The 24064-nt window shown below is 36.0% G+C and overlaps 3 protein-coding genes and 1 pseudogene across 4 annotated transcripts; 2 read left to right on the forward strand and 2 right to left on the reverse strand.

The window, feature by feature from the left end:
• Positions 1-1814: 1814 nt before the first annotated feature.
• On the forward strand, positions 1815-10101 carry LOC110639092 (protein ESSENTIAL FOR POTEXVIRUS ACCUMULATION 1). 2 transcript variants are annotated; one of them, XM_021789911.2, is made up of 12 exons: positions 1815-1925; positions 2136-2246; positions 2855-2914; positions 3041-3111; positions 3853-4719; positions 4843-4936; positions 5037-5201; positions 5328-6098; positions 6209-8428; positions 8514-8574; positions 9369-9508; positions 9676-10101. In XM_021789911.2, exons 2-12 carry the CDS (start codon positions 2168-2170, stop codon positions 9993-9995), a joined length of 4848 nt encoding a protein of 1615 aa, XP_021645603.2. In that variant the 5' UTR covers positions 1815-1925; positions 2136-2167; the 3' UTR covers positions 9996-10101. The 2 variants fall into 2 exon arrangements, with proteins under 2 accessions (XP_021645603.2, XP_057984842.1); XM_058128859.1 differs by having other exon boundaries at positions 1829-2246.
• Positions 10102-10185: 84 nt separating this feature from the next.
• Positions 10186-14448, reverse strand: LOC110639093 (uncharacterized). The gene is made up of 10 exons (XM_058128860.1): positions 14079-14448; positions 13837-13908; positions 13287-13366; positions 12682-12781; positions 12548-12601; positions 11611-11688; positions 11387-11484; positions 11238-11295; positions 10696-10817; positions 10186-10608 (listed from the first exon to the last, which is right to left on the reverse strand). Exons 1-10 carry the CDS (start codon positions 14298-14300, stop codon positions 10455-10457), a joined length of 1038 nt encoding a protein of 345 aa, XP_057984843.1. The 5' UTR covers positions 14301-14448; the 3' UTR covers positions 10186-10454.
• Positions 14449-14461: 13 nt separating this feature from the next.
• Positions 14462-17073, forward strand: LOC110639094 (photosynthetic NDH subunit of lumenal location 5, chloroplastic). The gene is made up of 7 exons (XM_021789915.2): positions 14462-14602; positions 14689-14904; positions 15011-15161; positions 15303-15391; positions 15967-16021; positions 16352-16437; positions 16789-17073. Exons 1-7 carry the CDS (start codon positions 14579-14581, stop codon positions 16945-16947), a joined length of 780 nt encoding a protein of 259 aa, XP_021645607.2. The 5' UTR covers positions 14462-14578; the 3' UTR covers positions 16948-17073.
• Positions 17074-19459: 2386 nt separating this feature from the next.
• On the reverse strand, positions 19460-22390 carry LOC110639088 (ACT domain-containing protein ACR4-like; annotated as a pseudogene).
• Positions 22391-24064: the final 1674 nt, after the last annotated feature.

The following is a 24064-nucleotide window of genomic DNA, read 5'->3' on the forward strand; positions in this document are numbered from 1 at the left end:
TTGCTCCTGGAAGCTCTGCCCACAGTATTATTGCATGCGCATACTGTGAAGTGTAAAATGGAATTACCCAACATCTCCTTTCATAGCTCATTTTGACAAAATTACCAAGATTTTAGATGTGCGTCTTCCCTGTTTTGTATAGGTGTCTGTGTTCTTTTTATAGGGATTGATTCTTTAAAATTTCACATTCCTGTTTCGTATATTGGGATTGGTTCTTTAAAATCTCAAATAATGATATAAGGCTCAGCACATTTTAATTTAATGTATATATATTTTTTTTATCCAGTGAGTTCCTGAATGTTCTTATCCTTAAATAAAAAAAAAAAAAAACAAAAGAGCTTTATCCCATAGCATAAGCATCCGTAAATGTAACAATCACAGCATCAAATTCTCTATCGCACTCTGCTTTAATTCTGTTTTATTTCAACGACAGTGGTGAGTTATCATTCACTGGTATTGATGTTTTGATTAAAAAAGGTTTGCCAAAAAATATATTATTGGAAAACCTTTTTTTAACTATTTAAAAATTTTTAAAGATGTAAGATAATTAAAAAATTATAATATAAATAAACATTAATGCCTTAATGTTGACATTATCTGATTCATAATTGCTATTTAAAATTTTAAATATGGTTTGAAAAAGATTTAACCATTTATTTTAAAATTCAATTACTAAAATTATGTGAATATAATAAATCATGTGTTGGGTGGTCTGCTGGTCATAGTTCGATTTTAATTTGAAATCGGTGGTTTCAATTTGTTAGAAGTATCTTGAATCAGTCTGTAAAGTCTTCTCACGATTTTAATTTTGATTCTAATTTTAATTGTAGTTTCAATTCAAATCAATTTAATTGGATTTTGATTAAATCTAATTATTTTATTATTATTTTTAAATGAAAAAAAAATAATTTGGCTTGAAATTAAACTCATCTATTTTAATTTAGTTTTAGGTCTGATTCAAATATGATTTAAATTTCTTACAGTTTTAATTGATTTTAATTCAATTTAAATCAATTCAATTTCAATTCTAATTTTAAAAAATTTACTTTTTACAAAGTAATTTATCTTAATAAAGTAAAAAAGTTACTTTTAAAAATAAAAGAAACGAAATTTGGTTTTATGGAAAGTTGAGATAAATGTTAATAAAATAAATTAAATTATTAACTTTTTTAAAATTTAAAGTTTACTAGTGAACATACTTTCAACCACAAAACACCTTAATTATGTCTAAAAAAAGGAAAAAATTAATTCTCAAATTCTTTATGTGTTGCCTTTTTTTTTATATATTATTATTATTATTATTATTATTATTATTATTATTATTGGTGCATATATAAAAATATTATATAAATAAAATATAACAGAACAATGCCTTGAATGATATATATGTCTCTACTTTGTAAACAAAATGTTACAACTTTATAAAATTTATCTATTTTACTTCATAAATTAAATATAAAGTAATATTTTTTATAAAGTAATTGATTTATAAAAAAAAAATATTAAATTGAAGTGTAATGGTAACATTTTAAAATATATAAATGATATTTATAAAAAAATAATATAAAAATATAAATTATATTATTATTATATTTTATTATAAAATAAATAATTTCACATTTTTATTAATTGAAAAAATATTTTGTAATATAATTTTATAAAAATTATAATTACATATTTTTTATTTATTCATAGTGTCTTTTTTATATGTTAATTTAATATATTTCTTTAAAATAAATATTAATTTACATGAAATTTATAAAATAAAATATATAAATTTTATAAAATTTATTTTTAGGCTATAAATTTATGTCATTTTCACTTGCGATTAAGTTGATTTCGCTCTTCTGACCCCCTAAGCAAAAGCCCAGCCCTCCTCGCGTCGCTCTCCTCCCTATCTCTCTCGCTCGCTGCAGCCTGCAAAGGTAATTTTCCATCAGAGCTTGAAAACCCTAGAACTCCCAAACCCAGTACCAGTGGCTCTCAATCTCCTCCTTGTTATTCTTCTACTTATCTTCTCTTCTCCAATTGGTCCTTACGCCTTCGCCCTTTCTCATCCCTCTGATTCTGACCTGTTTCGATCCTCACAGCTCTCTTTCTCATTTTCTCTTACACCCGTTTTTTTTTTTTTTGAGCTTTTTTGATTCCTCTATTTCTTCACCGACCGATGGCCGAAGGAAAGCTCGATCTGCCTGACGATCTCCTTTCCTCTAAACGGTCCGATCACTCCTGGACCGTCCCTAAAGGTAACTCTCTCAGTAACTTATCATAAATATTCCCTTTTAATTTCTTGCATTTAAAGTGATTCTGAGTTAATGCTAGGTTTGTTGTTTCTTTGATCTGAACTCTGCTATATCGGGCTAATCTTGGAACACCAAGCTCGTTTATTAGTTTGTTTGGTGATAAAGAATATCAAGAATTATTTTATTTTATTTTTTATCTGTTTACAATTTATGTACTGTTTGTGGTCGTTTTAAAATTAATTAGTTTTAATGCATATTCCAAAATTTCAGTTCATTTTTCTTTTATGTTTTTCCCTTTGTTGTTATTATTATTATTATTTATATAACCAATCCAATTAGTGAGGGGCTAACATCAAGTCGTTTTAGTATATTTTTGTTGTTATTGCTGACTGAAATGTGAATTTCATATCATAAAAGAATAAGAAATGATAATCTTCACAACATATTCTGTTTTGGATACCCAATTGAGTTTCAAGTTATGTGCCTGGATGATGAACCTGATCAATAAGTTTATCATTTTTTCTTAATTCGTTGGTCTGTTGTAGCTAACCACAGTCTTCAAAAGTGTAATGATTCAAATTTTGTTTCTACTTGTCTTGGTATTGTCCCAGTGGAAGCTTTGGGAAGTGATGAGGAAAAAGTTCCTGTGGGATTACATGATGAGACCAAAGGTAGCTCAGTTTATTTTTCATTTTATCTGGCAATTGAATCTTTTATCTGATGAGAAAATTTGGTATTCTTGGTTTTGCCTTTTTCCCCCCATGGATGTAATCATGTTGATTGACCATTTATGACAGATCAAGTGGCTTCAGAAAGCAGCATACCTTTGTCTCCTCAGTGGCTTTATAGCAAACCAAGTGACACCAAGGTGGTATATTTTAGTTCAACCAAACAAGATTATTTTATTTTATTCTAGTCTGTAATTCTTATAATAATTATAAATTTGCTTGTATTGTCACTTGGTCCTCATCTGTGAACTCATGAATTTGCAACTGTGAATCTGTGAAAAGAGATATTTCTTGTGAGACTCTGCACTTCTTATATTGACACTAAATTTATTATCATTCAGAAGCAACTTTCTTTCTGCCTTTCGGTTAAAAATTCTTTTTGCTTCTATTTTGTGGCTTTGTGAACCTGGGTTTTGCATCAGTTGACATTCCTATGCTTAATAATAAATTTTGTGAAGTGGAAAGAAGGGAATACTTTATATCTTTATCCTCATGTACATGTAGTGCTTGTGCATATGCCTTGCCCTAGGGCTTCTTTTAAAGCTTAAGACATCTTTTGAGGTTTGGAGTTACTTTACAAGTGAAACTTTGAGAAGTGTTTTATTATTCTTGCTTATTTGTCTCCAAAGAATTCTAGAGCTAATTAAGATGCAAAAATCTAAGCTCTGTTTATTATCGTGATCTTCCTGCTGACATGATTTGAAAGATAAATCCTTAACATCATACTAGGTAGTCTATCAGATGCCACTAGGCCTCAGCCTTGAGAATGTGTTGTTTCTGTTTGTCATTTTTTCTGGCTTCATTTTTCCATTATTTTCTTTCTTCCAGTGTTGTTATTAGTATTGTTTCATGGTGGGTCACTTTCCATGGGTGTATGACAGGACATGCGTTCTCTAACTTCAGTGTCTCTTGGGAATTCCGCTGATCCAAGTCAGAAGGATGGTTGGCGTTTCGATGGAACCGAGGAAAAAAAAGAATGGAGGAGGACTGCCACTGAGAATGAAAGTAGCCGCCGTTGGCGTGAAGAGGAAAGGGAAACTGGCTTACTTGGTCCTCGAAGAGATCGTAGGAAAACAGATCGTCGTGCTGACAGTGTTTCTGTCAGAGAAACAATGGAGAATAGAGCCTTTCCATCCCCTGATAGGTGGCATGAGGGTAGTAACCGTAACTCTGGGCATGAAGCACGGCGAGATAGCAAATGGTCCTCTAGGTGGGGTCCCGAAGACAAGGAGAAGGAATCACGAACTGAAAAGAGGACGGATGTGGATAAAGAGAAGGACGATGCTCACTATGACAATCAATCATCTATAGTTAGCAACCGTTCTGCTTCTGAGCGTGACTCAGATTCTCGTGATAAGTGGAGACCGCGGCATAGAATGGAGGTTCATTCCACAGGTTCCACTTCCTACCGTGCTGCACCTGGATTTGGACTTGAGAGAGGTCGGGGTGAAGGTTCAAATTTGGGGTTTGCTCTTGGACGAGGAAGGTCAAATGCCATTGGTAGATCTTCATCTGCAGGCACTGCTACTGCTCCTCATGCATATAAAAGTGGAAGTGTTATTGGAAAGCCAAACCCCACATTGGAGACATTTTGTTATCCAAGGGGTAAGCTCCTTGATATTTACCGTAGGCGGAAGCTTGATTCATCTTTTGCTGCAATGCCTGATGAAATGGAGGAATGTTTACCAATAACTCAATCTGACATTATTGAACCATTGGCCTTTGTTTCTCCTGATGCTGAAGAGGAGGTAAGTGATTGGGTCATTGCAATTAACCTATCAATTTTCATCATGCCACTTGTTCATTTGGGTAAAAGAACTTTCATTTGAGCTGATTAACCTTGACCTGTATTGTGCTTGTGATGCTGACAGGTTACTCTTGCTGACATATGGAGGGGCAAGATCACAAGTAGTGGGGTAGTATATAATTCTTTTAGAAAAGGATGGTCAACTGAAAATGTTTCAGGTACTTTAGGTCCAATCACTGTAACATTTTTCACGTTCTACTTTGTTGTTGTTAATTTCTTTTTATCTGAATCTTCTTTATGTTCCTTGTTTATGTGCAGGTACTGGAGACTATGAATCCAATGAGGGAAAACTGGGTATCCTCCCCTCAGTTCCCTGTGAGGAGACTGCTGATACATTTCAAGACGCCGCAAACAATGGTGCATATCAAACTGACGGTGATCATTCCTTTTGGAATCATGATTCATGTTTAGATGTATTAAATGGTGAGCATTTATTGATTTTGCCATTATATTTATTGTACGCAAGTTTTGTATATTTTAGTAAGAGATAGGTTACTTGGCCACCGCCCTTTTTATATTTGAATGAAATTGAGTTGCTCATTATTCTAGAAAAAGAGGTTGATCATGAAGGAAACAAGGTTACTGCTGATGAAGTCACTGCCACAGTTTTGGAATGTGATGTTGCTGGGACTACAAAAGAGATTGTCAATTCTTCCCGTGTTGCTTCTCAGATTGATATTTGTGATAATGGACAGATAGTGAACTCTGCTTTGACTGCACATTTTCATTCTGACAGAGTTGACTCAACCTCTTCTTTTGATGTTAAATCTAAGCTTCCTGATGATTCAAACTCGCTATTTGTTCTCCCCTCTCCCGATCAAGACCATAGTAGTGCTATGTTGCACTTGGCTAGTAAAAGTGAGGCAAAAGATCTGGAAAGGGGTGCACCACTTGAGGACCTTTACTTCGATTACGTTGATCCTCATGGGAATACTCAAGGACCATTTCTTGGAGCTGACATCATCATGTGGTTTGAAGAGGGCTATTTTGGGACAGATTTGCCAGTTCGCTTGGCAGATGCTCCTGAAGGCACACCTTTCCAAAGTTTGGGAGAGGTGATGCCACACCTAAAACTGAGAGGAGTGTATCCCAGTTCTGAGCAGGAACAGTCTGGTGCTTTAGGAGGAAAGTTGAAGCCTAGTTTACCTCTTACTGCTCCAGAAAATACCGATGTAATAAATGAGCTGTGTCAGCCATTGTCCGATTTAACTAGCTTCTCAGCTCAGCATGTTCAGTCAAGAATGTCTGAGCCTGAAAATCCACTTCAGTTGCCACATTCTGAGGGCCAAAGCTTTCATGACTTTATTGCACATGATGAAGGTTTTTCCTTGGTTCTTAATATCTTTCGGATTGTTAAGCAAAAATAATGTAATTTTATCAATGAGGCTTCTCCCTATATCTCATTCTAACGATGCTCTTTGATTTTCCAGAAATTGTTTTTCCAGGAAGACCTGGCAGTAGTGGCTATCCTACTGTGCAATCATCGGGGAATGTTTGTGATCCTGTAGCAAAATCTAATGGTCAACCATCTCTTCCAAATGAATTGACAAAACCTGGTTTACCATATCAGAGCGATAATAAGTTGCACCCTTTTGGCTTGTTCTGGTCTGAACTTGAAGGCTCTCAAACTAGACAAACTGAGTCATCTGATATGCCTTCCAGTATGGTAAGGCCTGCTCAACTTGGTGCTATCACTGATCCAGCTGCTATTGCGGAGAAATGGTCTGATATTTATAGACAAGATATTCTTTCTGTCCCTAACTCATTTCAAGATGCCACTGCTGCTCGCCATCTGTCACGTGTTGAACAAGAGCCTAATCATTTTGACCTAGCAGAGCAGCTTATGTCACGACAATTTCAGCAGCAACGGCAGCAACAAATATTATCTCATTCACACTTGAATGAATCACTCCAAGAAAATATGCCAGGGCAGAATCTTATTCATCATCAGCGGTTGATCAACCATCCTGTGCCAGATCTGGAACATCTTTTGGCACTGCAGCTACAGCAACAGCAACAGCAACAGCGGCAGCGGCAGCGGCAGCTTCAGCTCCAACAGCAACAGCAACAGCAACAGCAACAGCAGCAGTTTCATCAACAGCAAAAGCTTTTGCAGGAACGACAACAATCACAAGCTCGGCAGGTGCTTCTTGAACAGTTGCTGCATGGTCAGATGCCTGATCCTGGCCTTGTACAATCACGTGTTGATCATATTAGAGCTAATGATGTTCTTGATCAAGTTTTGTTGGAGCAGCAACTTCTACATGAGCTGCAACAACGGTCTCATCATCATCAAAGGCACTTTGTTCCATCTGTAGAACAGCTTACTCAGCAAGATCAACAGAGAGATTTATTTGAGCTATTATCTCGTGCACAGCATGGGCAAATGCAATCTTTAGAGCATCAAATTATTCAAGAACAGCTGCAGGCAAGACAATTGCCTATGGGATTGAGACAGCAGATGAATATGGAAGAAGAGAGGTATATTGATTCTATCTGGCCACAGGTTAATGAAAATGATCAGTTCTTCAGCAGTCTCTCTGGTAATCAGAGATCACACTCTTCGGGAATTAGCCCATTAGATTTTTATCAGCGGCAGCAGAGGCCACCACATGAGGACCAGTTGAGCCACCTTGAGCAAAATCTTTCATTTCAAGACCGACTGCGGCAAGGGCTTTATGAATCTGGCTCAATGCCATTTGAGAGGTCTCTGTCTTTCCCTGATGGTACTTCAGGGATGAATATGGATGTAAATGCAATGGTTCATGGTCATGGTTTAAATATGCAGGAGTTGAATACGCGAATGCAATCTGCTGGTCAAGTGGGAATGTTGTCTTCTGGTGGCCACCTGCATAATCCTCATCACCCTATGGTTCCTATTCCTAACCAATTCCATGTTTCACGTCTAGATGCGATTGATGGCCGCTGGCCTGAAAGCAATGGGCCACTAGCAAATGACTGGATGGAATCCCGAATTCAACAATTGCACATCAATTCTGAGCAGCGGAAAAGGGAATCTGACATTAAAATGACAGCTGAAGATTCAAGTTTGTGGATGACAGATGAATTGAATGATGACAAATCAAGGCGATTGTTAATGGAATTGCTCCGTCAGAAATCAGGTCATCAACCTTCTGATTCACTTTTGAGTGATGGAATGTCTTTCGAGAAGAGGTCACCTTCAGGCATTTACTCTGGATCAAGCTCTTCAGATCACCCTTTTGCTGTTGTTTCAGACCAAGAAGCCAGTCTAAACAACTCATTTGCAATAGGGTCTTATGGTTCTAATGCTGGTGAACCAGCAGAGGTTTCTTCAGCTGGTGAACAGGTCAGCAGTATGGGAAGTACAGAAAAATTACTGTTTAGATCTGAATCGGGAGCAACATGTGAGGGACTTTTGTCATTGTTAGGTGTTAGTGAGACTTCTCAGGCTGTTCTTGCGGATTCTAACTTCATTGATAAGTCTTCTATCAACAAAGAGTACCTAGAGGTGGAAGGGAGGAAGTATGGGTCCAAAGCACTTGGTATGGCAAAGAGTTCAGTTACTGAGATTAACGATGGCATAGCTGATCAAGCACGATTGGTTACTATGGATCGTGGAGAGGTTCCTATTAATGCTCTCAGCAGGCATTCTTCTCTTGTTGTTTCTGGTAAGTTTTCTCCTGATTTCCTTTTTCTTTTTATGTATGCTAGTTTTCTAAATTTCTAAAATATTTTTTCCTGGTGGGAATGCAGGATTTTATGATGACAAGGTTGGGCAACAAAATTCGTTTGCTGAAGATATTAACTTAAATCGGTAATTTTTTTTTTGTGCCATTAGTTATTTTCTTTTCAAGCCTGGTCGCCCCACCTCCCTCCCTCTTTTCTGTTGGACTCAAATAAAAATGAATCCATTGCTGTATGATTCAAAACATCTACTCATTTCAACTTTTGATGATTACATTCATGTATAATTTCCATACCAAGGTTAGCACGGTTAGTAATATCAATTTTGCTACAATGACAGTGTTATGTTGCAAGAAAAGAGGAACAAGGTTAAGCAGGTTGTTAATTTGTTTAAAAGAGGAATGAGGAAAGCTCTATTCTTTACGAGTCACATGGCAAAATTACATGAATTATTCTTGTTGGATATTCTAAAAGGATTTTGTTTAGTTATAATCACTATCCTCCCAAATGATAGGTCAAAATCCCAACTTTTCTCTTATCCAATTGATTCATGAAATATTTCATTTAAATTAGTCCTGCTGCTTAGCACAATTCATCCTTGAATATTTTGACTTGGGAGTGTTTTCACCTGCTTACTTTTCTTCTTTTGAAATGAGTTAACTACTCGTTTTAAAGTAAGGTCTGTAGATTATGGAGGTTATTGGATTCTTGTTATCATGCAAAATGCCCCCCCCCCCCCCCCCCCCCCCACCGAATGATTGCATTGAAATCAACTTTTGCAATGATACACTCTTGAAAGTGCACTGAAGCTTTTATGTTATCAATTTGTCCTTTCTTCCAAATTCATTTATCGGAATTATTTGCTCATATATCCCTCGTTTGTTAAAGTTCCTGGAATTTGAAGTGTTGTGCTCCATATGACAGGGTGCCTGTACTGTCCAAAGGGCAAGAGAATATGTTGCTGAGACGACCACCTGTCTCTATTGCTTCATCATCTCAAGAAGGGTTATCTGATCTTGTCTCTGATACAGTTGTCAGGGGGAAAAGTTCAAGTGGTGTTGAGGGTATGCTTCTTATCTTTTTACCATTCGCTTAAATATGTTTCTTCACATATGCTGATCTTTGCAACTGTCATTGGGACAACTGAAGAGGGTCTGCCCCTAAAATTCTGCTGTTCATTTGTGTGTATGATGGTCATTCCTGAGTAATAATTTTGAATGTAAATCTTCAGGGGGAAATCCAGTGGGCCATGGTATTGACAGCACGGCTTCCGGCAAGAAAGATGTGCCTTTCCGAAGAACCTCATCTTGTGGGGATGCTGATGTGTCAGAGCCATCATTTATAGACATGCTTAAAAGTAATGCCAAGAAGACCACTGCTCCAGAGGTCCACATGACAGGAGCGGGGTCCGAATCATCAGATGGTACACAAGGGGGCCGAAGTGGCAAAAAGAAAGGTAAAAAAGGGAGGCAAATTGATCCTGCACTCCTTGGTTTTAAAGTAACAAGCAATCGGATCATGATGGGTGAAATTCAAAGAATCGATGATTAACCAGTCGAGTTCTGTATTTTCTTTTGTATATTGCTCATTTACAAGTTGTATAGGCTCAAGGTACTCAATGCCGAAGCATTTATGGATTATAATTCTTTTTTCCCTCTTTTCTCGTCTTTTTTCACCACCTCGGAGATAATTGATGACGATGATAGAGCAACTGGATTTTGTATAGATCAACATCCTAACATTAGAAAATAATCAGTTTAACAGATTCATATTTTTCTCAATAATATGTTCGAGTGTGGTATTCTGTTCTTTCATCGCAAACTGCCTGAGCTCTCCGACCCTGAAACAGAATGGACTTCCATACAATATTTTCATGCGGACTTTTATAACTTCTGAAAGATTACGAATCAAACAGGACCATTCTAAGGGGTGAAATTAACATTCCTTGCATGATTTCCATAAAAAAATGGACACTTAATATCATGATTTGCAAGGTTCGATGATATTTGCTCATGGCAGCCATTGACCTTTTAAGAGTTGCATGACTGTTTTACCCATGATCCACTCCAACTCAGAAGATGATAATGGTACTTGACTGGCAATTGAAGACGCTGCTTCTTTTGCTCCAGCATAACCACATTCTGGAATAACATATGGGAAATCACTGCAAATGTTCAAATTTACTATTAATGTTTCTGTTAACGCCATTCAATCATCTCTTGGCAGATTAAGAAAAAGGATGAAGAGTTACCTGCCCCACATGACACGGTTTGCACCGAAGCTAGAGATAACTTGCGAGAGAAGGGGCGATAAGTCTTGGTATGGGTATGACATTCTTGACACACGGAACAGGGCACTGAATTTAATATATACCTGCCATTTCAAAGGTTCATATTACATTTGAAAAATGCGTGGCGGCAATTAGAAGATCTGAACTCTAGGTGGACGAAAGGCATCATTGTTTGGCATTAATGGGTAGAGGGACACAGACAGAAAGGGTTTCCTGATACGTGAGCAGTTGTCAAAAGCTCGAAATCGACAACCTTATGAACCAACAAATCTATAATGCTCTAAATCATCTTGGCAGCTACATGGTGGTTCCTCGAAACAGAAAGTGCCTAACTTAGAGCTTTAACCATTAAAATGTGTTGTTGCTCCTCTTATTTTCATGAGGTCTGTCATTATCCAGATTCAGTTTGGAGTCTCAATAGCCTTGGCCTCCACCAATGGCAACTGACAGTATTGGGACAACTCATGCTTGCATTTTAGCTAAAACAAGCACTTAAACCATACCTGTGGGAATCTGGATAACTTCAGAAGCTCAGAGAAGACGAGACTTTCTTCATCATTGCTGCAAGAGACAAATGCACAAGAGTTCGACCTCTCACTTAATCAAAGATTGAAAAGCTCCATCTAACAAAACCAAAATAAAAAGAACTTACCTTGGTGGTTTGCAGAAACCCAAATGATCCATCAATACAACTGTAGAAGGGAATTCTGTACAAAGTTCCAGAATTTCTGCGATATGAAGATTGAGTCCCTGGAAATTTCATCTTGTAATGCCATCCCAGACAGTTTCCACAAAAAACTAATGTAGCATCATAGGACTCGGTTTTTTAATTCATTTTTTGGTTTTTGGGTTGAAAGGAGGTGTGAACAGTAATACCTTAAAACACATGAAACCAACTGGTATCCCAAGTTCTCCTGCTTTGCAAAACAATGCTTTCCCAACATTATTTGTCATCTGCACAGATTATCAATTATCATAATTGTACATTTGACTCTTATCATTATACCTTGCACTAACTGTAGATGAAGAAAAATTAAAGACCAATTAGTTAACGAAAAGTACAGGAAAAAAATATTACATCACATATTAGCAGTTTATTATCATGAATCACAAGATCATTACTTGAGTTCTGGAGTAACCAATGCCACCACTTCTCCGTTTGAGCTAAACCCAAGAACAAAATTTTTATTGATTGCTCTCACACCTGGTCCAACCCTATTGCTTAATAATTTATGGCCTGTTTGGCATTGCTGTTGAAACTGCTGTTGAGAAAATCACTTTTTTAAATATACTAGTTAGAAAGTGTTAAAAAATAATTAAAAATTAAATTTGATAAGTTTTAGTCATAAGAACACTAAAATAACAAAACAGTTTTTTCCAAACTGCTTTTCTCAACATCTAAAATGGTGTTTTTATTCAAAAAAACAGTTTCTGGCTCTAAAACTCAATGCCAAACAGGCATTTATATTGTATCTCATAATTTTTAAACAATATTTAAATTCATCAGGCTGAATATCTCAGAGTGCAGATCTCCTAACTTGTTAGTTCATGCATCCACAATATACTAACGAGAATTATAAGTTTATAACCCAACATCAGATGTTAAACAGTTGATTTTATTTCTTTTATTCTTCAAGTGAATCCACAGGCTACTGGGCTAAGAAAATAATTCACTACCTATCAGCTCATCCAAAGGAAAAGGAAATTATCGGAGAGCTTTACATACTACCCTCAAATACTGAGCTACCTGATCCAATCAGAACTAGAAAATTCAGGCTAAAATCAACATCAATTTGGACCTAAAGATTATTACCTTTTGACCAGCTGGCCACAAATATGGATTAAAGCGAACAGCATGATAACCGTCCTAACATGGAAGAAAAGGAAAAAAGTGTCAAGATGATCTCTCAAATACAGTAATAGGGTTATCTTATATCTGGTCTAAACCTTCAAGACAAGTTCTTCAAGCTGCTTAAGTCCAATTCCATCTTCTGCAGGATTTGCAAGGCAGCAACCAACAAACTTGGTTGGATACTTCTTCAGGATACTGTCCAATGAAATATTTTGAAATCATGCAATACTTTATAGTGCTGAGCTGAAAATCACTGAAAGCGAATTAAGAAAAAGAGTCCATGCAATCAGATGGAAGGAAAAACATCTACTTTCCTATGAGGGCTATGTGAATCAATAAGTCAATCTTGGGGATGATATATACCAGATGGTTCAGTTCCTATCAAAAATATTGGAGAAGAAAGACATGCTTTGCTGCCAGATCATTGATCTTTGTTTTTCAGTCTCTTGTATTGCAAGTGTAGAAGGAATCAAAAGATCTACAGGCTGAACCTAACAAGAGGTTAACCACTAATTCATCACTCCACTTGCTAGTCCCATTATTAGCTGCATTAAGAATATGCTGCAGCTTGATCAAGCACCTTCAATATTCTATCCATTGTACTTTTTGTATAATGCAGTTTCATACAAAAATAGCAATTTCTAAACTGGGTTAAATATTTTTGCTATTAATGTGCAAACACCATGCAACCTTAACAAACCTTGTCACTAAAGAATGATCAAACATATGATTAATGGGCTGCACAATTAGCGCACCATCTACGCCTGCTTCTTCCATGTTCTGTAAGAGTATAAATGAAAAATCCAAATTAGATTAGGATTATCATGGAGATCAGGAAATATTTTTGTCAAATATTTGAGGGGTCACTCACATATCCACCAAGAACTAACTTTTCTCAAAATATCAGAACTATTTACACAATAAAATATATATGTATGAAATCACTTGACAAGAATCCATCATACAATACCACAGTTGAACCAAATTAAATATAAGTCATAATTTTCCATAAAACCTCATGAAATTATAGTATGACAATATTTATCAGTACAGTTTCACAAGCTACCAAACTAAATAATCGATTTAACTTCATAATTTTGCTCTGATATATGCATATCTGAAATAAGCTCTTGAACATGAAACCAATATACCATGAGAATGAATGGTAACTTCTTGCTTCAAATATTCCACCAAAATAAACAGCAAACATAAAACAAGCACACAAATATAAGTATTACGAAACAATGTACCTGAAGCAAGAAATGTACATCTCCACTCAAAGTGGGTTCTTGGCCAGGGAAGTAAGGGTATTTATCCGCAGCCTTTACTACCCATACGAAAAGCAAAATTACAGAGCCACTTTGGAAAAAAAACACAAACTTGTTTCTATTGATGGAAAAGGAACGCAAAAATCTTAGCTTTGAAATGAAAGAAAACTAGTTTGGTGAAAAAGAAAAAAGCAGCTTCTGTAACTGTATTGGGTTAGAGTTACCTCTTGAGGAGATGCCCAGACGTGAAGATGTGAATCAATGGTTTTGACAGAATTGGATTTAGTGTTAGGTTCAGTTGCAGAAGTGGCCATTTTTGTTGATGGAGCTTTGATTTGTGGTTTATTAGAAACTGTTATAGGCACTGTGACTCCAAGAAGTGAAGGGTGAGGATAGTGTGAGAGAACAGCAGGTGAAATCAGAGGCTCCAACAGCCCAATTGCCATTGGAGAAGATAATGATTTAATAAATAACTAAACAGTAAACACCCATCCACCCCATTAATAATATTAATTTTCATTTTAATTAAAAAAAAAAACACTTACCCTCACACACGTGTGTAACATACTGTTAGTGTTAGGTGCATGGGCGGATATTCCAGATGGTGGTTCCATAAGGATAAATTTGTCATTTTGTCTCGAGTCTCGAATTTCCCGTTTCTCTCTAATCTCAAATCATCACACCATTAGCCCAAAGCTACGCATTCAAACACACTGTTTCATCAATGGCGGCTCCATTTACAACTCTGGTAATTTTCCTTCATTTCTCAACAACCAATCATCCCTCAATCTCCGACACTTTAGCCCATTTTTGCTTTTCTTCTTTTTCTTGCAGCCCAATGTCGGTTCCCTGCCAGGTCCGCGGAACGCATTGCAGGTAAAAGCACTAAGCCCCGCTTGCAATTCACTGAAGCTTCCTGGGGGCGTTAATGTTTCGCCGTCTTCATCGAGCTTGTTTTTCTCTGGCTCGCTGCGTCTCTCCCCTCTTACTTTATCTTCTTCTTCTCAGAGAAAAACCCAAACTCTTACCTCAATTCGAGCTAGTGCTGAGGTTAGGGTTTATGCTTGAATCAGCCATTCTCTTTCGTTTGGCTGTTATGTGTTTAATTCAATTGATTGCGTGTATTGAAAATTATGAGCTTTATGTTTAATTTTAGGTAGCAGATTTGCAATCGAAGGTGACCAACAAGGTTTATTTTGATATAAGCATTGGGAATCCTGTTGGGAAGCTTGTTGGGAGGATTGTTGTTGGATTATATGGTGATGATGTGCCCCAAACAGCAGAGAATTTCCGTGCTTTATGCACAGGTTGTATTTGTTGTATTGCGTGAACTTTCATTTTTAATTCAATTACTTTGTTCTTTCTTGTTGCCTTTTTTGTTTTCTCCTTTTGCTTTTTCCAACTTTCAAGTATGTTATACTTAGGTTTCAATTTGGCATCTTGATTAGGGGATAAGGGCTTTGGCTACAAAGGTTCTACATTTCATCGTGTCATCAAAGATTTCATGATTCAAGGAGGGGACTTTGATAAAGGAAATGTAGGTGCTCAGTGCTCTCGTCACCCTTTGGACTCTGTCATTTGCATAACTTCTACGATTGACATACTTTATTGGCAATGTATGTTATTAATTATAATTGAAAGTTTGTGCCCCATTTTCACAAGAATATGATCAAAGACATCAATTTTGTATTACCTGTGCCTGTGTCATTCTGGCATTATCAGAAGGCATGATTGACTGTTTTTTTTTTTTTTTATCTCACTAGAAATGGCGAGTGGAGAAAATCCAAGAAATTCAGTTGCTATATTTTGGGGCCTCAAATGTCTTTTAAATCTTGGTCTGCTTAACATTGCCCTTTGAACAACACTATTGACATAGCAATTAACAATGCCCTATATTCCAAGAAATATTATGTTAATGCACAGAAGAAGAGAATGCATTAAGGTTAATCAATACTTGATCTAATAACCAAAGGTGCACTATGATTTAAATATTCCCAGAAATGGAATTATGCACTGCATATGCATTAGTAAAACTTTCAACTAATGCTGTAATTGAGTCATTTATAAATTATATGGATACTACTAATCCTCAGGGTTTGAAAATTATTGCAGGGAACTGGAGGTAAAAGCATATATGGCCGTACATTTAAAGATGAAAACTTCAAATGTAAGTTCGATTATCACATGTTGCTCTTGTAGCAGGTTGGAAACCCATTCTCAGTAAAGCTTTCCTTTGTGGTTTCTTTGTTTGAGTATGGATGAAGATCAAGACATGTGATCCCTTTTCTATTTCTACTATTCTGTTTAAGACAAAAACAGGCTGAGGATAGAACATTTCTGCGTCTTTTGATATTTAAACTAGCATATCTAATTTTGGCAGGGATTTATTAACTAGTCTTCATAAGTTCTACCTAGTGGTCATTTTTCCTTTTCTATGCTGTATGTTGTAGCTTACATTTCATTAGATGTGTGTTCTGAGATGTGGCATGTTTTGCAGTGGCCCATATTGGACCAGGAGTAGTTAGTATGGCAAATGCAGGCCCCAACACCAATGGAAGTCAGTTCTTTATTTGCACTGTCAAGGTAGATCAATTTCTTCATTTGTAGTTCATTTGACATTAGAAGAAAGTGTCTAACCTGGTTATCCTCTCTCAGTTCTTTGCCACCCTTCCTGTATAATTGCTCATTTGACTGCTGATGTGAACCCTGATTTGGAAATACATATTCTTTTAATGCTAGTATGTGTTTTGAGCAACCATTATCGATGTACCACTGATTGGAAATTCATATCCTTTTAGTGCTAGTATGTGTTTCTGTTGATCAATTGTAGGAATTAAAAGGCTTATTAGATATTCCAGGCTTTGAAGATTTTGCAATTTGCAGCTGTCTGACATGATGTTATTGATATATTCATCTGTATTTGGCAAATGGCAGACCCCATGGCTGGATCAGAGGCATGTAGTTTTCGGACAAGTTCTAGAAGGCATGGACATTGTGAAGTTGATTGAGTCACAAGAGACGGACAGAGGAGACCGTCCCAGAAAGAGGGTGGTGATCAGTGACTGTGGTGAGCTTCCAATGTCTCAGGCGTGATCTTATGAAATTCTAGCTATCTATTTTCTTCGTTGTTGAACTTTTGATGTAATAGTTTGATTTTGAACCAGTTAAAGGTTTCAGTGGAAAATAATGAGCAAGTAAAATTAGTTGGGATTTTTTTTATGGCATGGTTACTGAGATATACATCATTGACCATTTCCTATAAGGTGAAATTAATCGGATCAAATTAAAATTAAAACTGAAAGCAAAGGTGGCGAATCTTTGATCTTGTTTTGAATCTTTTGATCCTACTGATCCTGAAACTGGAATTATTGGTCTGATTTCAAATTGAAACTACATGGAGAGTTATACGCTCATTTACCTGTGTAGCAGTCATTTATTGGTTTGGCGTTGTCCGCCAAGTGTAGCTTAAAATAATTCTCATGGACACCATTTTATCTCCAAGTGAATGACTTCCAAGTTTGAAAGAAATATCAAATATGTGGCTGGTGATTAAGGAATGGCGTCAACCAACCAATCCTTCTAACTCTTTGACTATAAGAATTTCGACTCAACTTGTATGAAACTCAGCAACTCAACAGAGTGTCCTTGTTGGATATTCAAGACGGAGAGCAACTGTGAAAGATCGGAGTCAGATAAAGAAAGATGGAGATAATCTTAGAGATAGGAGCTTGGTGTTGTTGTTCCATGATTCCCTGCAAGAAGAAAGAAAAGAAAACTAATCAACCCAATTCCTCAGAGACCTCAACTGATACTTCTGCAACTCAACAAACTAATCAACACATGGAAAGAGGCGAAAGCAACCCCGAGCTACCCATTGCTGCAGCTGCAAGCGGCGCAAAAGACAGTGATGGTGGTGGAGGCAGCAACAGCGAAGCAAAGGCCAAGATTGTAGAGATCTAAAACCAAATATCACAGTTTCTCAATGTAGCCATATTCCAGTTTGAATATTGAGAATACTACTTGAGCTATCTATTACTTGTGAAAATTTGTGTTGAGTTGAGTTGCAAATGACAAATAATTCTTGAGATTTAACAGTGTCCATTGTCTCTTATTTTATGTTCAGTGCCTCTTCTGTTCTTATTTCTCAACAACAGCAGCACTGGCTTCCATTTTCTGTATTAACAAAGAGGCTATGCCCGGGAAGGGTCAATAGGCCCAACCCACAAACAAAATACATTAATATTATTAAATTAAAATATTTTTAAAATTTATTTTCTGTATATTATTTAATTTTAAATTAATTTTTCATAATTTTATTTAATATATTTAAGAAATACTTTTTTTTTTTCTAGACAATGCCAAAATGCAATAATGATAATACATCCTTGGGTTATTGGGTTTGGTCTCTCAGTCATCACGTGCTTCCAGGAGGATTCTTTACAATCCTCAGCCACGTGATCCGCACCAGGGTCCCGGACTGTAGTGGCGGCTGGGGATGACCTGTGATCCTGATCTTGAAACGTGTAATCAGAGACGAGGACAGTGAAAGCCCCAAGTCATGCGGGGCGTGGAGTTGCGCGGCGTGAAGACTTCCTCCCCCTTGAGATTCTGTCGGTGACTTTTTCTCTATAATTTGTTCTTATTTACCTTTACTTTCTTAATCATATGATTCTGATTTTACTTTGCCTTGTTTTTGTCCATCTCCTCTGCTTTTCATTTGCAATGATTTCCCATTTCTTAAAGATTAATATACTATAAAATATTAATTTAAAAATTATTAAAAGTGACTTGTCAATTCTGTTAAAAAATGCTTTATAATTATTTATTTTAAATATATTAAATTAATAAAATTAAATATATTCAATCACTAAACCACCGATTTAATACATATTGATATTTAGCAATTTTCTTTTCATAAAATAAAGAAAATTTCCATAAAACATATGTTTTATGCATCATATCAAAAGGCCATAGGAATAGAAAACTGGGTTGGAGTTGTGCTTTTATGGTGCTTTTATTTATTTATTTCTTGGTGGGTTAAAAGTGCACCCTAAACATCACACTAGCAAGAATCTACCCCTTCTCAATCCCATTCCTGTAATGACAAGAATCTTGAAACCTTAGGATATGTGACTCTGATAATTGCCACTAGGGTCAGCTGTTTTCAGATAATTCCATCAAAGAATTTGACTTCAGAAACTAAGAGTCTATTTGGATTGCCAATTGCAATCAATTTTTAACTATTGTTAGCTAGAGTTGTTGAAGGCCCACAAGCTAATGACTATAAACTTTAGCTTTCAGGTTTTACTTTAAGATTTTGGAACACCAGCATATAGGTTTTAAACTCTACTTTAATCAGTATGGTAATCAAATACTCAAAAAAGGTAGGTCATACCAAATCTGTTCCTAATTAGTAATCCAAACACACCTTTTTTGTTCATTTGACTCCGATTGAGACTAGAATTCGAAATTTTATAATCCTGATGATGATTATAGTACGACTGAACTAAAGTTGGTTGGTAATCTAAACACCCTCCTTTAATCAGTTGAGATGGTGAGATTCTAAACAATCTACCTTCAAGAGAAGAAAATTTTTGTTCTCCGATGACTAATAGAACAATGATACTTGTATTTACGAGGCTATTTGAAACAGAGGTAGCTGGGAAAAGATATCCACAAGAACATTTACAAGTTGAAATTTGTATCAAGTTTCAGGCATGACCCAAGTTCAACAGCTGATTGACCTAAAGCTAAAATCTATGCAAACTAAGCCAAACTATACTAATATTTACACAAGCTAACAGAACCTAGTTTAGTTAATAACCTGCTCAAGAACACGATTTTATCAAACCCAAGTTGTAAAGGAACTTCTCTGACCTAGATCGAAAGAGATTACCCAAAGAGAATCTCCCATGTTCCTGGGAAGGAGTTGATTGAGCATCGTTCTTCACCCGGAGTATAGTCAGTCCAATCTCTTTTCTAACTATTTCAATTGTTTCACTCTTCACTGGATGTCCTGATGCATCAGTCACATAGAAAACATTTACAGCCTGGGAACCCCTGGTTGTAACTTCTGCTCGAGTGACTGAGAGACCATTTTCCCTAAAAATGCGAGTCACCTCAGACAATAGGCCAAACCTGTCTTCACCACAAAGTTCAAGTCTTATACCCTGCATTATAAAGAGTCAAGAAAATGAAGCATCAATCACACATGTCTAAAATTGGAGACTAACATCAAAGTCGAACTTTGCAAATGTCTGTACCTCAGGATTTCTCCTTCTAATAGCTGCCTCCAAGCAGTGGATTACCCTTTGCCTCTCTGCTTCAGAACTAATAGGGGACCAATCCACATGCCTGATATAATATTCCTATCCAACAAGAAACAAAAATGAGATCCTATACAGCAATTGTTTTGTCAAATAAAGGATAAGATTTTAAAGAACAGAAAAGAGAAGAGCAAACAAAAAAAGAATAGGCAGCAGCAATGACCCCTGATTGAGTAATAAGCTCAACTACAACCAACATATTGGTTTCAAGAGAAAGAGAATCATTGAGAATGAATTTTGATTTTTGAAAGAAAAGGTTTTTCAACTTGCATGATATTAAGAAAAGTTACCCGAATTTTTAAAACTGCCATTGAGGGAGTTAAGAACAACATGATAAGCCTCTGGCCCTTCAGCTATGACAGTTGCGTGATAGACAACATATTGCATATCTGTTAATGTGCACACGGTATCAAAGAGTAGCTTAGGGTGATCAGGGCACCTCAAGTTCACAACGGTGTATCCCTTATCAGCACAATTTTCCACTGTTACGAGGGGTTTGCACCTTTCACTTGCTGACCCACAATTTGCATCATCCATATCATAATCACGATCAGCATACATCATCTGGTGCAACCTCCTTTCCTTATGAGTGGAACCCACAGATACAGCCGTATTTGCGCTTCGTTTATCTCTGTCTCCTTTCAGAACATATAGGAGGAGCTGTTTGATCTTAGTGAGCCTATCAGGATCATCAATAGGCAATCCAGCAGCTTCATCAGTTATGTAAACAACTGATGCCATTCGTGAATTGTGGGTCCAGACTTCTGCAGCCACCACATTACATTTGAGGTCAGTAAGAACAGCGAAAACTTCTGAAAGCAAGCCTGGGCGGTCTCTTCCAGTCAATTCAATAGGTGTGTTTTCTGTGGCAGATTGAACACCTACAGACTGTCTCAAGGACTGAAAACTGAGTGCTCTTGGTCCCAGTGACGGTGACATGTAAACTAACTCATCAACATGACAACAAATGCACTTGGCTCCACAAAAAATGATGCTCAATTTTCATGGTACAGACCAAACATTAACCACTGCTTCTTCCTTGCCTAGTCCTTTTGTTATTTACTTATTGGTGTCTCAAATTATGGAGTGTGATTAAAGCAGCAAAGTTTTTAGTCTACTACTTAATTTATACAAAATAATTTGTCAATTGACTGGTGCTGTTTCTTCATGACTTTTTTAGACCAACACATTTCTCCTCCTATAACTTTACTTCTTCTAATTCTTCTTCTTCTTTTTTTTTTTTTTCAAAAAATTTATCCTTAACATTGAAAAGGAGATTTTTAGACTGAAAATTTATCCTTTGAATTGCATTGAATTTCCAGTAGAACTTTTTTAAACTAAATATTCTTAGTTTACATTAAATAAAGTAAGTAAAAAAAAATAGACTGGTTTTGCAGATCTACCTGTTGGATTTGTTCAGCCACATCATCCTCAAAGAGTTTATTCCCATGTCGATCTGTGACATGAAACACTACAAATATCCATGGAAAACAAGAAAATCAACTATAAAACAGTGAGTCATAGACGCACCCAATCAAATGAAAATCGAAAAGCAAGGAACTAAAAGCTAACCATCCATGAACCATTCCCCATCGGAAGAAATGTAAGCTCTTCTAATTATAAGATCCAAATCAGTCAAAACCTAAACCACCTCCAACAAGCTGCCTCTCTTATTATCACTATCAACCTGAAAATTATCACATAAAAAATAAAATTTTTAGTTAACCTAATGAATCTATGATAAAATGATAAGCAAAAAAAATTAAAATGATTCTATCAAACACCTTAATCAAAGTGGCTTTCCTGCTCGAGGCATTATCAACAGTAACCCTGAAATTCAAGCATCAACAAAGGCACAACATCACAACCCATGTGGCTAAAACCTTGAAACTCCAACATTTGGGCTCAAGAAATGGAAATTTCAAGAAAAACGCAAGAACTCACTTGAATTTAAAAGCAACGAGGAAATACCAACGTAAACCTGAAATCCCAAATAATCAACAGAAACAAAGAAACAGAAAGATAATAATACCCAGGAGGGTTCATTCGAATGACGAGCTTCTCAAACTCATCATCCATTGTGAGAGAAGGAGATCAGCAATCCATTTGAACCAAAAAAATGGAGAGAAATTTTCGTAAGAACCGAGAGCAGAGGTGTCTGTTTCTTTGCACTTCCTTTGTATGGTACTTTTGAATTCTGAGTTCAGTTTGCGGCTCTGCGTTCGTTGGCGTGGTGGTGGCTCTTGAGTTGGACAGAATTTTGTAGTGACCAATAATTATAAATAAATATAAATATAAATATTAACTGTTTAAAGTTTAAAGTTGACAATTGACAATAATCACTTAATTAAATGAATATTAATATTCATTGTATGATCATAATTTAAAGAGTGCATCATCTAAAACTAGTTTAATCTACTCTGTTGACTTTTATTTGTCGCATGGTGATTAAGAGATAATTAAATTATTTAAATTATAATAAAATATTTTTTAATTTAATTAAGTTATTACTTACCCCACATAATTAAGAGTAATTAAGTGGATATAATAAAATAAGTTTTTGATCATTGTGTTTAGCCGATATAAGGGTAAATTAAAAAAAATAACTTTTAATTTTCTCTGAGTAACATATCGTTATAAACAAAATAACTCCTAAGCCAGATAAAAATGAATGGGATAGTAACTATTAAATTAAATATTTATATATGATTATTATATTTAATAGAAATAAGAATAAAATTAAAAAAATTAATTAATTTTTTTTAATTTTCTCAAAATGATAAATAATTTTAAATAAAATAATTCCTACAAAAAGGCAAATAAAAGTAAATGAGAGAATAATTATTAAATTAAATATTTATATAGAAATGTATTGTCATGATCCAACCTATTGGCCGGACCGGAACTAGTACCTGGGCCAGTCTAAAGCTCCTGAGGCTCGTAGTAAGTCTAATTATTCCTTAACCCAACTCTAAGGCTCATTTGGGCCCAATTTCAAGAATTCAACCAGACAGAGTCCGGCTATAAAATGGATCTTTCAACGGGGAGTTTTTAACTCACCTGACCTCTAAACACAATATATAATTAATTGGGGAGCTCAGCTCACCCTCCACATACTCATACAACATAAAAATAAATGGGAGCTCAGCTCCCTCATCCAGCCCAACACACATGCATAAAATAATAAGTTTACAGGTCCGAAATGACAATTTATATTACAGACTCAATTCAAATAAATATTTCTAACATATGCGAAAATTCTAAGAGTTAATAGGTTTATACAAACATTAATAAACGACCTGCGAGGGAAAAAAGCAGGTTAACCTAAAAAATATCCTCCTGTGGCCTGGAAAAATATTGAACAGGAGTGAGCATTTGACTCAGAGAGTAAAATATCAATTTTAACTATAATCTTTATAACTATTTAAAGCTAATGCACCCTATAGAATGAAATGCAACATCAGTAATATTTTCACATCATAACAGCAAAAAAGTAATTTGGAGCACTCACAAACCCAGTAATGTCAAATCATAACTATATGGGAGCTGATCCCCTATACAGCTCTCTTAAATCCAACCTGTACCAGCGAAGAATTCAAGTCGGACTTTCGCTTAATAAACCAAATCGGGGTCCCAGCGAAGAACTCAAGCCTTGCCTACCCCGAAGAATCGGGTCCCAGCGAAGATCTCAAGCCGTGTCTACCCGTCCTATCCATAGCCAACACCATATCACACGCACGCCAACGCACGCACATTGCTCCAAATTATCACAATAACATCTATGGCACTTTATCAGTTGTGAATGCAACATAAAACGTGCCTAGGGTTTAACTACATAGATATATACATATAAGTGATGCATGGGCATGCATTAAACATATAAT

Source organism: Hevea brasiliensis, chromosome 10 (assembly GCF_030052815.1).
Source record: "Hevea brasiliensis isolate MT/VB/25A 57/8 chromosome 10, ASM3005281v1, whole genome shotgun sequence".
NCBI classification, from domain to species: Eukaryota; Viridiplantae; Streptophyta; class Magnoliopsida; order Malpighiales; family Euphorbiaceae; genus Hevea; species Hevea brasiliensis.

Coding starts and splice junctions, on each gene's coding strand:
- LOC110639092 (XM_021789911.2), top strand. CDS start 2,168: ATGGCCGAAGGAAAGCTCGATCTGCCTGACGATCTCCTTTCCTCTAAA. Junction 2,247..2,854: donor CTCCTGGACCGTCCCTAAAG/GTAACTCTCTCA, acceptor GTATTGTCCCAG/TGGAAGCTTTGGGAAGTGAT. Junction 3,112..3,852: donor GCAAACCAAGTGACACCAAG/GTGGTATATTTT, acceptor GGTGTATGACAG/GACATGCGTTCTCTAACTTC.
- LOC110639093 (XM_058128860.1), bottom strand. CDS start 14,300: ATGGCAATTGGGCTGTTGGAGCCTCTGATTTCACCTGCTGTTCTCTCA. Junction 11,689..12,547: donor TGTGGCCAGCTGGTCAAAAG/GTAATAATCTTT, acceptor TAATCTGTGCAG/ATGACAAATAATGTTGGGAA. Junction 11,296..11,386: donor GGTTTCTGCAAACCACCAAG/GTAAGTTCTTTT, acceptor TGTCTCTTGCAG/CAATGATGAAGAAAGTCTCG.
- LOC110639094 (XM_021789915.2), top strand. CDS start 14,579: ATGGCGGCTCCATTTACAACTCTG. Junction 16,022..16,351: donor TAAAGATGAAAACTTCAAAT/GTAAGTTCGATT, acceptor CATGTTTTGCAG/TGGCCCATATTGGACCAGGA. Junction 16,438..16,788: donor TCTTTATTTGCACTGTCAAG/GTAGATCAATTT, acceptor GGCAAATGGCAG/ACCCCATGGCTGGATCAGAG.